Here is a 15,364-nt window from a genome sequence, read left to right as displayed (position 1 = left end):
TTACTCTAGAATACTTTTTACAAAGGAGTTTATGGTGACTCTGTGACAGCAAGGTGCTCTTGTCCTGTGGCTGTAAAGCAAGCCAAAATGATCACCCTGTTAAGAACTTGAAATTTTAACATGCCAACTGAGGCCTGTAGAGTTTGAGATGCATCCCTGTTTTGTTTTCGTTTTTTTGCAGTTTCTCTGAACATTACATGGTCTGACCATGGTCTGAATTGGCTGGGACATCCACTCCTGGGAAGACTGGTAACTCCCTTAACTGTCTTCCACTTCTGAACAGTCCTTCTTGTTGTAGAATGATGGACTTCAAACTGTTTGGAAATGGCCTGAAAACTCTTCCCAGATTGATAGGGAGCAACAATTGCTTCCTGAAGATCAATGCTGTTGTCTTTTCTTATTGGCTTTGTGATAAAACCCAAATGCTCACACTTACTGAAGATCAAATAATCAAGTGCATTTGATTAGCAGTACACGGCAACTATTTGGCCTCTTAATACCTATGGAAGGCAGCAAAGAACCGAGTTTGATTCATTCACCATTTTACAAGCCAGCGACTTTAGCAGTCACAGCGAGTCCACAGCCTGTTTTACAAAGTCCCTCGTGGCTCTGAATGACATAAAGCAAAGACCACCAGACATGATAAAATGCTCCGCTTGGTTTGGAATAATAATTTGTGTCTGAAATGGTGCACAGTGAACATGTTTTGAAACACACATATCCTAAAAAAAATGGATGAAAATGTAAATATCTTCATTTCAAAATTTCAGGGTAGCTGAAATCAAAGCAGCACAGAGAGAAAGTTGGCCTCCTTCAGCAAATTCTAGCGTTAAATTTTGAACATGCATCATTCTCCACAATGAAGGTCACACATTTGAATCAAGTAGGAGCAAGAAAAACACATTTTCGAGAGAAGAGCTCTTTAACTCTTGAAAGGAAATGACTCATGATATCACACTGGTATCTCTGCTTGAACTCGAAGACTGCAAGTTGTGAAAGGACAAGTGGAAGCTGTGGGCTTTAATTAGGCAGGGCTGCTCAAATTACAAGTTGTTAAGGCTTTTTGTGCGTGGAAGCTAGGAACTCGAAGGCAGTATTGGTCAGTATTGGCTGTTGTTTTTATTTCATTTGTCAATTCTGTGAGACTATTTCATTGTCCTCATTGAAAGCTATTCATTGGATGGTTATATTGTATATATTCAGTTTATATGTAGAAAATTCTAGTGATTCCTCTCGGAGCTACAAATGAATCCCTACAAAATAACCAAAGTTACAACAACTCTTTAAAGTGGTACAGCTCGAAAAAGGGCATTATAAACTTCTTAAAGGTAATATGTATTAAAGCGTACAGACGATTTATTGATTGGCATCCAAGTGTAATTCTGAATTAAATAAACTGAATCAAATTGTGTTCATTTGAGTAACAGCAGCCATGGCATCATTATTTAATAGGACTTAATTCAATTGGGGGGGTCCTTGACATGAAAACCTTTGGATGTCCCTTGAATTAGATTACTCTTGGATCTAAACGGCTGAGAGAATGAGATCAGAAAAAGCATCTCAACAAAACAGTCTTTGTCCTCATTTCTCATTCAAGTGGAGAACATATTCTGACAGTTACCTTGATTTAATAAAGTAGACTTTATTTAGCTTTTTCTAGAACATCCTTACCATTATTAATAATACTTAGGGACCAGCTGTAGCGGTCTCACAGAGACATGGTTTGTGGTAATAGGTTGGACTGGGATAATAGACACTATGAAGCTCTGAGTGGGAAGAAACTAAAATCTGGCTCGGGCTCAGCAGTAATTAAAATGACATTTTCATCACTGGAGTATGCTAATAATGAAATCTACTTTGATGTCCACATAGAAAGAGAGTTTCAGAAAGCCATTTAGCCCCAAAGATCAGTCCGTTAAAAATAAAAATAGCTAAAAAATAGCTAACCCAAAAAAACCTGATCTTTCATGTCTTTGTTTATTAATTATTATATATTATATATTATGTTCCAAAAATATCTGTCACAACTTTCAATGAAATGCTTCAAATGAGAGCCCATGGATTGATTCCCTTGCACAGAAAGTACAAAAATGAATACTTTATAATTTAATTTTTAATTTACATTGCTCTCATTTTATCTGCTGCAGCTTCTCAGTTGGATGCCTCCCACTCTACCTCTGCATATAGCAGAGGCTCTCTCAACTATAAACCCATTCCTAGTCGCATATAACTTACATATCCAAATCTGCAGACCCTCAGTACAATCTGCATTGGGATCTATGGTCACAGTCCCAACACTGAGACAGCTGAAGTAAATTCCTCTCAGCAAGGTCCCTTGTTAATGAACTAAATCCCAGTAGCAGCAGCTACATCTTAGTGGAGCTCCTATAAACAGGATGTGGTGAAGAAAGAAAATCTCTGAAGGAAAAAAAGCATCTCTTTGTTAATATCAACACAAGCAAGTTTGTCATTTTGGGGGGATATATCTTCAGTGCAACTTTCTCTGAGGTGGACTAGCTTATGATTTGGTAAGTTCCACAGTAAAGCGTGGATATGTGGGAACTGAACATCATCACCATACTGTAATGATCGTATTTTAGCTATAAATGATTGTATGTTTCCGATCTTTTCCTAGATTAGTGGACAGATCTTGATGAAATGTTGCACAAGAAACTGTGCCAATATCTTCAATATTTACAGAATAAAATATTAATTGTATAAATTTGTACATTTGACAGTCACTCAAGCACTGAAAGGGACGTCAGATTAAATTGTAGCAAATATGTATATTTATCCATGTATGTATGTTTCCCGTGTCCCGCTGGGGAGCAGTGGTTTGCTTGTGTATTTAATGTATTCAATGTCAGAGTGTGGCCTTCAGTAGCATTCTGTACAGACCTAATGACAGCAGGAACTACTGCACATTTAATCCAGTGCAAACTAGATGAACTGTTTAAAAAAAAGTATTTCCAAATACAACTGGTGATGACTGGTGTGACGAAACCACCATAACCCACCACCATCCTTTCAACCAACACATTTCCAAAATTACCTAAAATATCAAATCTGAACAGACTTCTGGCTGCTCAGTATTTAATACATGAATTATTACATTTGCACTTAGTTTGTTTGATGGGTGCATTTTTCTTCTGCAGCCCTCAGCTGAATGCTGTCTCCCTAAATTGGCACTCAGTCATCAAACAAGCAGAACCCCTGTCTAGGACCTGAAAATAAGCCCACCACAAAGGCTCCATCAGGAGGACACGTAATGGGGCCGCTTGCTTTTTCTGACACACGTGAGGTTTTGCTGTGTGCTTTCTGGTGGCACAGTGAAAAAAAGAGAGCAATTAGCCGAAAATAGCTAAACACCTGTAGCTGTCACGTCTCCCACACTTGGACATAGTATACATGACATGTACAAGTGATTCAGAACTAGAGTGGTCACCGTAAAGGAAGACTCTGAGGTGGTACACCATTTGATTACTTCGTGGATGCTGCTAGAACAAACTGTTACCTTCACCACAGGAACTTATCAGACTGAAGAAAGGCCAGCTCGACAGCCCTGTCCACATCAGTGTCCAGTTAAATCAAAGTGGGAAAAAGTGGTCTGTGGAAGGAGAGGCTGTGTGCTCTAAAGCAGACCAGTCTGTGTTATTTTAAACTGTTCTGATGTGTCCTAACAGTAAACATCACACAGAAAAATGAGCAACAGACAGAAAACCATTACAGTGGCTGTATGTTCAGTGCTTTGAGTCTTCTCTCCAAACAAGCCAGATTTTAAGCTTCTCCCAATAGTGCTAAATTTACTCTTAAAGGGAGGAAAAATGGCCATGTCCTCATCGTTTACCATGTTGTAGCAATCAATATTAAAATGTGAATGCCATGGAAATATCGGTATTAGTTAAAAGCAGCATTTCAAAGCAACACTTACCAGAGCTCCATTGAAATTGAAACACTAATGATATCGTACCTTTATGTTAGAAGATTTCGAGCCTTAAAATGTCATCGTAAGAAGTTCATACTAACAAGTACTTTAAAATAGTGGCCACACTTTCTGCTCTGAATTTGATGAAAATCTGGAGACTACGTGGTTTCTGCACATGAATATGATTAACTGGAACTTTTGGGCATCTTAATTATCTTCACAATGAGATCTGTGCTCCCTTCAAGCAGCGAAACAGTCAAGCAATGAATGCCATTCGGTATTACCCTTGATGAATCATTCGATCATGCTGGTTTTGACTGAGACTCACAATTTTTTTCAAATTAGTTTTGAGATTATGAATAATGAATGCGAACTGCTGGAGAAACATCTTAATTGTTCAATTTGTATTCTGTTTCCTAAATGCTTTGTCTAGAAAGTGTCCGCTTTGTGGAGAACCTCACAGCAGGATCCTTCATTCATGGCGCTCCGTGGAGGGCGGGGGTGCACAACATATTCAAAATAATAATTTTGGACCTCTTTGGTGTTTCCATCCCAATGCCTGTTTCTGACCAAACTTGGGATAACACGAGTGAGAATGCTGTAGGAATGTTAACATAAAGGGCATAATTTGAGTATATAAAATCTCAGACATAATGTAAGTCCCACTAGAAAAATGATAATGATGTCATGAGCGATATTAAACCATAAAGAGGCTCAAGGTCATCATAAATTTGTCATTTTCTAGCTGAGATGCACTCCCCAAGAGAAACATTATAGGAGATTAGAATGATTTTACTGGAGGTGACTCACTCACTCACTTCAGCCTTTACTGTATCCCTTGTTGGAGGGAGAGAGAGCGCACCTCTTTATTCTGAAGCAGAGCAAGCTGCAGCAAATGAGTGCGGCTGCACAACAGCGGGACTCCCTGCAGGAAAAGGACTCAAACAGGTGCATCTGATATCTCCAACAGGTACTTTTTCATTTACTCTGCACTTCAGAAAAATTGCCAAGTGGCTGATTGCGAAATTTGACTCAGATCTTCTTCCTTTTGAGGAAATAAATTTTCAATCCGAGGTCGACCACTTCAGGTTAAAAATAGGTTGATCCTATTCATGTTTATGAATGATTTTGGATCCCTTTTGTATCTTAGAGAAGATGTGGTTGCATGAATCATTCTGAGCGGCCTGATCAGAAAAGGTCAGTAAGGAACTTGGTTGAGTCAGTAAGGGAAGAATATCTGCTCTGATCATGATTTAATTAGCTTCCTTGGGAAATTACACTTTTATGATTGTTCACATTCAGTATGATGAACGCATAATGAGGCAGTCGGCCCATTAATTATTATTTTTATTATTACTATTATTTGCTTAATGTAATGCAATATGCAATATGCAATATTTTTAAATTAAAACAGCAGCTTAATATATAAAAATGCAAAACAAAACAAAATAAGGAAAATGTGTTGGGTATAAACTTAATGTATACCAAATCAAAGACATTAAATTGTAACAAAATTACATGAAAGATGTACATGTTATTAAATGACTTAAAGTCTGAATTTTGGGCATAAATATCTTCTTTTCTTGGTTGTATGAGTTTTTTAGATGAAACAATATTTGTAGCCGTTTTTTCATGTCAATGAAAGTTGAAACTGTAGCCAGTGCTCATGCCAAAATTACACCATTCAGCCCACTTTTGACTACAGGTGTTATTCATAGACTCCTCCTCTGATCTTACAATTTTCTGTGGTTTCACTCTCATTTTATTCAGTGATTTTTTTCTTTTCTTCTCTCACAGCCAAGTCTCTCATTCAGCAGTGACAGAATGTGAAACGAATCTGCATTCATGCCCATTTTCACACTCTTGCATAACATCTGATTGTGTGATGCCAGTTGATGAATATTTCTTATTTCTGAGCGACAATAAAAATCACTGACGTCAGCCTAGATTAATAAGTGCAGATGTTCTGTTACTATGATTTCGAGGCTGATTTCTGCTTTTCATAACCAGAAATCATCCGTCCAGTCAATGTGAGCTTTCTTCCTTTTTTCAATACTTTAGATAATGGATCAAAGATAATTGGAAAGGCTTTTGGAGAAGTAAAGAGAGAAATGTGTGCTGAGAGTTTTGAAGATGAGCTTCAATTAGCCTTTTAAAATGTTCAAACACCCAGACGCTGCCATACTGGCTTCAATCAAAATGTTGATTAATAAATTACACAGAAATATTAATTGAGTCATGCAAAATATGCTTGTTATTTCCGCAGCTATGGACTGGGAAAGATCACTGAATCGAACCAAGGTGAACTTTTCTACTCCAGCCTCCTCTTCATCTTCGCTCTTGCCTGACTCCTCGTCCTCCTCCTCTTCCTGCTGCAACTCTTCTCGCTCCATCTTCTCAGCCTCCCAGTTCTCAGCCCCCTCTTTCTCTGGGCTCGACCTCCTGTTTAACCTGAAGCTCATCTTCATCCCTCTCTACTCTGCTGTGGTCCTGGTTGCGTGCTCTGGCAACCTCCTCCTGCTCTTCCTCATCTGGCACAATAAGAAAAGACACAACACGACCAATTTTCTCATCAGCAACCTGGCACTCGTCGACCTGGTGATGTGCATCTTCTGCGTCCCTTTGACCGCGTCCTATGCATTTGATAAGCGCGGATGGGTGTTTGGATCCCACATGTGCCACTTTGTCACCGTCATGCAATCCGCAGCTGTTTACGCGGCCGTCCTCTCCCTCATGGCCATTGCAGTGGATCGTTACGTAGTTGTGGCTTATCCCATCCGAAAGAGAGCCAGCTACCGCTTCTGCTGGGTTCTTGTAGTTCTGATCTGGCTCTCCTCTCTGGCTTTATCCACGCCTACGGCACTGCACACGGTCTACCTGGACCTCCAGGCGGCAGGCCTGCAGATGGCTGTGTGTGAGGAGTTCTGGGATGGCCAGGAGCAGGGTCGCCTCATTTACTCCTGTTTCATTCTCTTCTTCTCCTACTTTGTCCCACTGGTTGCTGTCTCCATTTCCTACTGTGCCATTTCCTATCAGCTGAAACACAGGATGACTTCGAGCTTGACAGCATGCACGGAGCTGAGATCTGCACGGGCCACCTGGAGCAGACGGAGGAAGAAGACCTTCTGCCTGCTGCTGGTGTCCGTTCTCTGCTTTGCCTTCTCCTGGCTTCCTTTACAGGTGAACAAAACATGAGATTGCTGGTTTGAAGAATATGCAAATATATGGGAATCTAAATTAGGAGAAGTTCCACCTTATGAATCAGATCTTAGCAGGTCATCTTAACTTTGAGGGAGGGATAAAACAGGGAGAAACAGCCAGCCTGCCTTTGTCCAGAGGAAACACACTCTGCCTCAGCAATAAACACATCTCAGTCTGCACACAAACTGACAGTTCAATTGGGTACAGTGACTTGATGTTTAGAGTTTTCAAGTCAGCCAGGAAAGACTCTTTATATGGTGAAGAAATTGGCATTTTCTTTTCTTTTCTTTTCTTTTGTTTTTTTTTGTGCCAATTTAGCAATTTTACTTTTTCTAGTTTGTATTTCTTTGCTAGACTATCTGTTGGCAGTAGAAAAATGGCAGTTGTCCCTTGAATTAATGTTTTGGATACCGATGTTTACTCCACAGGTGGTGAACCTGATCCGTGACCTGGACACAGACTTCTCCATCCTGGGGAAGAACTATATCAACGTCATCCAGGTGTCCAGTCACCTCTTTGCCATGAGCTCCGCTTGCTACAACCCATTCATTTATGCTTCGCTGCATAACAAATTCCTCTCTTACCTGTGTCTCCACTTCCTGCCCTGGAGAAAAGGAAAAGCGAAAGACAGGCGACAAGGGTCAAGCGTCCTGACGGTGTCTCACAGAATGCCGCGCCTTTACACCTCCACCATTGCGGCAGATTTGCCGGGTGTTGTTGCAAATAATGCCGATCCTCAAGAAAACTACACATAAGTGACTTTGTGGACAAACGGGCACAAGAATGATATGAAGCTCAGTCGAATGTATGAGGCCAAAGAAGCCAGACGTGATCCAGACAATCTTCTTCTGCACTTCAGATTTAATCTTGTCAGCGTTCATGCTGACAGACAAAAGGAGTAAAACGATAAGTCATTGTTAAAACACCAAAACCCACAACATGGGGGTGTAAGGCTTTCACATACAACAGCCACACTGCTGTGCCGCTGGCTATCGGGGGATTCAAGTGTAGATGATGCTTATTAACCTGAATAATATGCTACTGTTTGCTTAAAAAGCCACTTTTAGCTTTGACTTTGCTTTTGTTGTTGCAAGTGTTTTGTGTAATGGTTCTCCATAATTAGATTCTTGTGCATTTTAACACCAACCTTACAGGATCTTTACGCAAGCCATTTAACAATGTGTTGAACTAATGTAAATGTTTATTCACCTCCACCTTGAAAGACTGTGCATTAGGTTATTTCTGTGCATACTTCACGTGTAGTACTAAATATGCTTTGTTGGATTTTGCTCAGTAAAGAGGGTAATTCAAACCATCTTTTCTTCATTCATTCATTTCCATTTTGTTAAGGAACACGAAGCGGTTCTGAAATAAATAATACCGTATTTCCATCATTCATTTCTGGCCTTGAATCGTTGAGCGCTTTTCAAATGTTCAACTATAGCTGTGGCATTTGGCAAACACTACGTGTGCGCGAGATCTGCAGCACTTTTAAATGTCAAAGCCGAACCGATGAGCGAGAGAGCCAGAGAGAAAGGGAGCGAGAAAAGGCATAATGTGTGCTGGTCATTACACAACTGCAATAAAGACACAACAGAGACCTTCCATAGATAACTATAGAACAGGAAGTTTGGAAATCCCGCCTAAAATAAACGTGTTTGCATTTTCCGACCTTGTTTGTTGACTGCCTTTTGCCACCTCGACTACTTAAGAGATGTCCGCTTATAAAAAGTGTGAATGTTGGCACAAATGAAGCTCCAAATTCATTATTGGGTAAATATTGATTTACTTTTCTCTCAAACAGCTTTTGAGATCACCTATCAAGCAAAGAAACAGAGTTTTTATTTAGATTAAAAATAATAAAACTGCTACTCATCACCCAAGTTACTGTTTATGAAACAAATAGGTTTCATAAAAAGAGCAATGCCATTAAATATAAATCGTGTTTTTGACAGATTGTTTGAGAAAGGATTTTTGTCTCATCACAAAGACATTTCTGTTAAAAAAAAAACCTCACACAACTGAAAAGCATTAGCAGTGTTTGTGACTGTGTCTGGTGTCTAACGCCTTTAATGTGAAATTATATCAGAAAATAGCACAGTCAATTATCCAGACTGGTATCTGCAAAAGGAAAAGTTAATCAAACATAGTTTCTTTGTTTCCACATATTCTTTTACCAAGCTAAAAAGATTTTTTGAAAACAAGATTATTGAAGGAAAACCATCTAATGCGTCTCATTTGAAACTAACTAAATGGCTTCTTTTCTTGAGATCACTTTCTCAGATTTTATCTCACACAGAAAAGCGCCTTGCAATTCATGGTGGTGCAGCGGCTGATTAGACACTTTACACAGTGCTTTTCAAGAGCAATTTGCAGAGCACAAAGTGTATATTTTAGCAGCTGATGTCAAAAGCAGACTGCTGTGTGAATATATGAGTTGACAAGTGAAGATAAAGAGGAGACAGCTTTTCATCTTATCACAGAAACACAACAGTGGTCATCTCTGCTAATGGCAACAACTGTCCACATGCAGCACACTGCAACTTTGTGCTTCCTGCTTAGCCTTGAAGTGTCAAGGACGACCTTCATCTGAATGTAAATGTGTGCTGCCCTTACAATCATCTTTGTCATGTTGTTGACATTGATCGACTGTGTTTATAATTTCCGGGTCCCCTTTCATGCTTATGATCTGAAGATTGTTACAATGAACTCTATACATTTAAAATATTCAGAATAAAAATGAAGCAGCTGCATCCTGAGACCTATAATAATGCAGAGAAAACAGAAATTGGTTTATAAAAGACTTTAGGATATGGTTTTGATGTCTGCTCTCACTGAAAGAAAGAAAAAAGCAGCATACAACAAATGACACAACTCTGAAATAACCTTTCGGGGCATTTTAAACTGAAGAAAACAATTTACAGGCTTTCACTACTGTATTGTGCTTTTTTCTCTCTCTAGACTTACAAGACTCTTAGTAAAAAGAGAGAGAGAAAAAACAAAACAAAACAATCCTTACCTGGAGGGTGCAATGTTGAGAGTAGTTTTTAAAAAAAGAATCACTGAGCATTTTAAGGGAGCAAGAAAATGCTGAAGAGCAGAGAAGTAGCAGCTTCTGCAACCATTAGAAGAGGATTTTGCAGAGATATAACAGCAGCAGGAAAAACAGGCTTTGAATAAATTCTGGGAGAATCTGCCCCTCAGCAGAATCAACTCAAGACCAATTGCCACAATAATCTGGAACTTTCCAGAAGATGAAGCCCCTGTGCCTGTGAGTCAGTACATCAGAGTGTAGAACACTACAAAGGTTCAAAAGACACGACAGCAGTGCAAAATTGGATTGAGTCAGGCAGCGGAAAGCCTTACAGGTGTGTAATTTAAACACCTCAGGACCTCGAGCAAAATCCACTTGCTCTTACCACATTTCTTGCAGCTATCTGACAAGATATATAGTAAGGAAATCCCATTTGAGGCAATTGCTTCACCTTTCTGGACAGTTTTGGGACGAGGGGAAATCTTTTGTTGGAGAAAATTTAGAGAAAAAAGCATTTTTTACTTTGATCTTGTTCCTTAAATGGTCATTTTTGTGATTGACTACAGCCTGTTATCGTAAAAGGTGTGACTAAGTCAGGCTGTACCAAGCTTTGATTCATCTACATACTAATTTATACCTATACTCAAGTCCTTTTTTTCATTTAAATAATTAGACTGGGTTTGTAAAGTTTACATTTGTACTAACTTACAGCTACTTTGGCAAAATATCAAGTTCAACTGTACATTTTGAACAATTTCAACTATTCACTAAGATTTAGTTTTTAAAATATTTTTGTGATTCAAATAGCCGGGGAGGAAAAAGACATTTAAGCATAGTAAATTAGTTTAATGTGACGATTTTTAAGCAAAAAATTTAAAATTATTGGAGAACAATTTTATCCATTGTCTTTGTCAGATTTTGACTCACCATGCAATACCACATGGAAAGCGCCTGGTTGACAATAGCTTCATTTTTCAGCATGACAATGAACGCAGACACACTGCCAGTGCAGTGCAAGGACACCTGAATAGAAAAATACACAGTGGAGTAGTATCATTCTTGGACTAACTTCACCTGGGGCCCAGATGTCAATGTTTTTGAAGTGCTGTGGGATCAGACAGAGAAAGGAACAAACCAACTTCCAAAGAAGAGCTTGGAAGTCCCAGATAACTATTCCTGAAGACCATTGAAGAAATGACAAGAAAACTTACATAAAGGTGTTCAGGCTGTGTTGAAGAATAAAGATGGTCACACTAAAGTTCAAACTCAGTAGAGCTGTACAAACTCAGTTTTTGTCTATATATTGCATTTCTATGTATGTTTTTACATGTTTCAATAAATCATGTGCCTATTTTTTATTGTCCTAGCAGAATATAGGCAGATCAAGACTTTTGCATGGTACTCGATCCATTATGATTAAACTGTTTTAACACATCTTCTCCCCTTTGATTTTCTTTCTCTCCCTCTCTTTCTTTCATTCTTTCTCCCTGTCCTATCCCCCAGTCATGTCTGTCCCGTTTGTAGCAACCGAAAATAAAATACAGGGCTCTAGAGTGCGACCAATTTGGTCGCAAATGCGACCAAATTTTTCAGTGGTGCGACTAAAAATAAATATTTGGTCGCACAGGTGCGACCAACTGTTCCGGTAACAAAAAAAAAATCTCTGTAACTCTCCGTGTGGTCAACAACAGACACACATTATGCCCCTATCGTGGACTAAACCAATCAGAGATAGTCAGGGGCGGGACCTCTCTGATTGGCTGTGGTCCAGTTGAAAGTGCAGGTGGAAGAGAGAGGTGAGTAGCTTGAATAAAGCGATATCAATTCATTAACGGATTCCACACAAAGACCTAAACACGGAGCGGACCCAACACATCAGAATCAGCTTCGTCTTTCTCGGCTTTCTCACCCGACGGCCTGAACACGGACACGCTGTCGGAGCTTAGCGATTCTTCGGGTCCGCGCTGTGTTTACGTCTTTTTGCGCTGATTCTGAGCTGCAGGTTTTGTCTCTCTCCAGCCAAAATTCACCGAGCCTGCAGCAAAAGAAGCAGCAAACTGCGCTTCACATTTGATCAATGTCGTCATGAATTCCCTCTGACTTTTGCTGTTTTGCTTCCACCACGATAAAAATCACACTTCCTGCACAGCTCTCTCTCTCTCTGTACTTCAGGAACAGTTTCCCGTCTCAAATCTGTTTTCTGCATTATTCATTCGCTTATTACCCACCAGTCTAGCGTTGTTTACAGCGCTTTTTCTTTTTTCACTTAAATGACCTCGGACAAGAAAGCCTAATTTCTGCTGTTCAATACTGAAGAAATTTAAATTTCTTAAAATTATGCAAAATTGCAGAATATTTTTAAGGTTATCTGCTATAAAAAGCCAGACCAGGAAAATCTCCTTCATGTTTTCCTGTGTTTTATTCTCAGTTACTTTCACACAAAGGCATCTGCTGTGATTTTCACAATTCTGATGAAGTCTCATGTGTATCAGTACTGATAAATGATCAGAATTATAATATTTCTGACTGTCTGAGGCTAAATTGAATCAAATCAGGACTTTGAGAACCGGAATTGAATGGATTATAGAAATCAGTGATGATACTCAGCCCTAGTGAGCAGCCTAGGCCTGAGAGAAGTGGATGTACTGTAGCTGTGGGTAATAAGAAAAGATGAAAAGAACTATTGATAACTTTTTTGTTAAGTTAAGGCCTGATCTGTCTGAAATTCATAGCCAGTGCTCTGACACGGTGCCATCAATATTTGAATGCTGAAAAAGCACAGTGTATCCAGAAAACACATTATATGCTGCAGTAAATGCACTGCCCAAGTGTCCCCTCTCCCCACGGCCTTTCAGCAGCAGACAGCAGCAAACAGGTCGTCAGAGGAGGCCAAGATGATGATTAAGTTTTTAACATTTTCTACAATATTGACAAAGCACTTTAAGCACAAGTTTGTTAGTTAATAATTTAGAAATTAATATTGTCTGTATGGACTTCCCCCCCCCCCAAAGAAAGTGCACATGTAAAACTGCGGTGTTAAGCGATGCGGTTGAAAAATTTGAGTGCGCCTAACTTTTGTGCCGGTACGCCTAAATTTTTAAAGTTAGGCGTACCGGTGCGCCCATGTCAAAAAGTTAGTCTAGAGCCCTGAAATAAATTCATAATTATAATAAAGGTCAATCAAATGGACCAATATGGCAAGGCCATGATGATCCACTTGGTAAAATAAATCCGCTTGGCATCTTTCTTGGCCTTAAGACAACAATTCTGATGGCTAAAGATCCAAACGGGACACAAAAAAAACCAAAAAAAACCAAAAAACTGTTTTAACACACAACCTTTTATTACGGAGTTTTGTCAGCTTCTATAAATTAAATACTGCCAACATGTGTTTGACTCTTTCAACTTTTTGCCCTTCCAATTTTCACTTTCTTTCAGTTCAGTTAAATTTTACTTATATAGCACCAAATCACAACAACAGTCGCCTCAAGGTGCTTTATACTGTATTTCAGGACCCTATAATAATACAGAGAATACCCCAACAAATAAATGTCCACTATGAGAAAGACAGGACAAAAGACATAAGACAACCAGAGATGAATAATTACTAATGATTAAATGCCAAATTATTATTGTTATTGTTATGATTATTCAAGACCTTGTATGTGAAGAAGAGGATTTGAAATTTGAGTGGATTTAACAGGGAGCCAATGAAGAAAAGCCAACTGGGAGATTATGCTCTCTCCTTCTAGTCCCTGTCAGTACTCTTGCTGCAGCATTTTGGATCAACTCTGCTTTCTGGTCCCAACTCTGGATAGTCATGTTTTTTGGGGGTCATCAAATTTAGTCAGATTTCTACAAATGAGTGCTGCATCCAAAATGTTATGGCGGACATCTCTCATAACATGACCTGTTTTTTCCCAGAAAATCTTTCAGTTATCTCTAAAGTGTTTTCTTGGACACCAGAGAAGGCCAGAGAAAACTACAGTCCGAGAGACATTGTTCTGGCAAAACTACACACCTGTTCACTATGAATTTTAGTGACCTCCGACGGACGTAACTGGGTGTCAATACCCTAACGTAAATTGTTATTTAAAGAAATCTACCAGGCCCAGACAATCTGCTATCGTTGGTGGCTAGCTTCAGAATTTTCCAGAGTACAGAGCCTGTCCTCCAGAACGGTAAACAGGCTACATTTATAACTAACATGATGCTTGTAATAAGGAAGCTTAACAACAACAATAAGCTTAACAGCTGCTACTAAACAGGAAAGTGTGTAAGGGACAGGTGAAAAAACCATGTTGCTAGTGACTCAGCTACAAGCTAAGCTAAGCTATCGAATTCTTACAGACAGAATACTGTGAATATAAATAGCAGGTGATTCAGCAGAGTGTGCTCTAGACAAAGCACCTGGATATGACACTATGTTGTTATCTAAAGGTTGTTTTTTTTAATTAAACAGGCTACATAAAACACCACTGTGAGCTGTAATAGGAACATGAAGTGATACGATATCTCAGCGGGAGCTAACACAAAGTAAAATTTTATTTGTATAGCACCTTTCAAGTCAAAGATCACAAAGTGCTTCACAACAAAATGCCAGAGCAGTAAAAAAGAGAAAAAAAAGAGTTAACTAAATGCTAGTCTACAAAGATGGGTTTTTAGTTGTTTCTTGAAAGAGACCCATGAGTCCACAGATTTTCTCATTCCTATTTAATTAGTGCCTTTTCTACTTCTATTTTAACTGGTAATGTGTCAATTTTAGACATTTTCACCATATAATTGTTCAGCTATATTTATCCCTTTTGTTTCGACTGCTTCGCATTTGACTAACAAATCATTTCTAGTGCTATTTGCAAAGCAATTTAACTGGTAATTTAGTACTTGTAGCTGCTTTAACCCAATAAGTGTCTATCCATTACCTTTCAAACCTTTCTGACTCTGTGTGTGTATTTGAAACTAAAACTATTTATTCCTAATATTTAACTGCTTCAGATCCACTGATTTCTCTCCCTAACTGCATTAAGCCTTATTTGGGAACCATAAATCTTGTACTGACAGTCAGTCCAGATATTCAGTAAAGACAGTAACATAGTCATAACAGGAATTTGCTGCACAACCACTGAGAATTCACATCATATACAGACTGATGACTATATAAATGCCATTCACACAGACATGTAATCACACTAAATAGCCCAGTG

The 15,364-nt window shown here is 39.0% G+C and overlaps 1 protein-coding gene across 1 annotated transcript; it reads left to right on the top strand.

Annotated features, from left to right (window-relative positions):
• Nucleotides 1-6,163: 6,163 nt before the first annotated feature.
• On the top strand, nt 6,164-7,881 carry prlh2r (prolactin releasing hormone 2 receptor). Its single transcript, XM_085392236.1, has 2 exons — nt 6,164-7,105; nt 7,555-7,881. Exons 1-2 carry the CDS (start codon nt 6,164-6,166, stop codon nt 7,879-7,881), a joined length of 1,269 nt encoding a protein of 422 aa, XP_085248362.1.
• Nucleotides 7,882-15,364: the final 7,483 nt, after the last annotated feature.

Source organism: Rhamphochromis longiceps, linkage group LG19, assembly GCF_057381845.1.
Source record: "Rhamphochromis longiceps isolate RC_006_pf linkage group LG19, R_longiceps_female_GT1.1, whole genome shotgun sequence".
NCBI lineage: Eukaryota > Metazoa > Chordata > Actinopteri > Cichliformes > Cichlidae > Rhamphochromis > Rhamphochromis longiceps.
The sequence above is the reverse complement of the archived record's forward strand: the minus strand, read 5'-3'. Positions and strand labels throughout refer to the sequence as shown.

Excerpts from the sequence above, each read along its gene's own strand:
- prlh2r (XM_085392236.1), top strand. The coding sequence starts at position 6,164 with ATGCAAAATATGCTTGTTATTTCCGCAGCTATGGACTGGGAAAGATCA. Across the intron at positions 7,106-7,554 it reads TCTCCTGGCTTCCTTTACAG|GTGGTGAACCTGATCCGTGA; the intron begins GTGAACAAAACA and ends TTTACTCCACAG.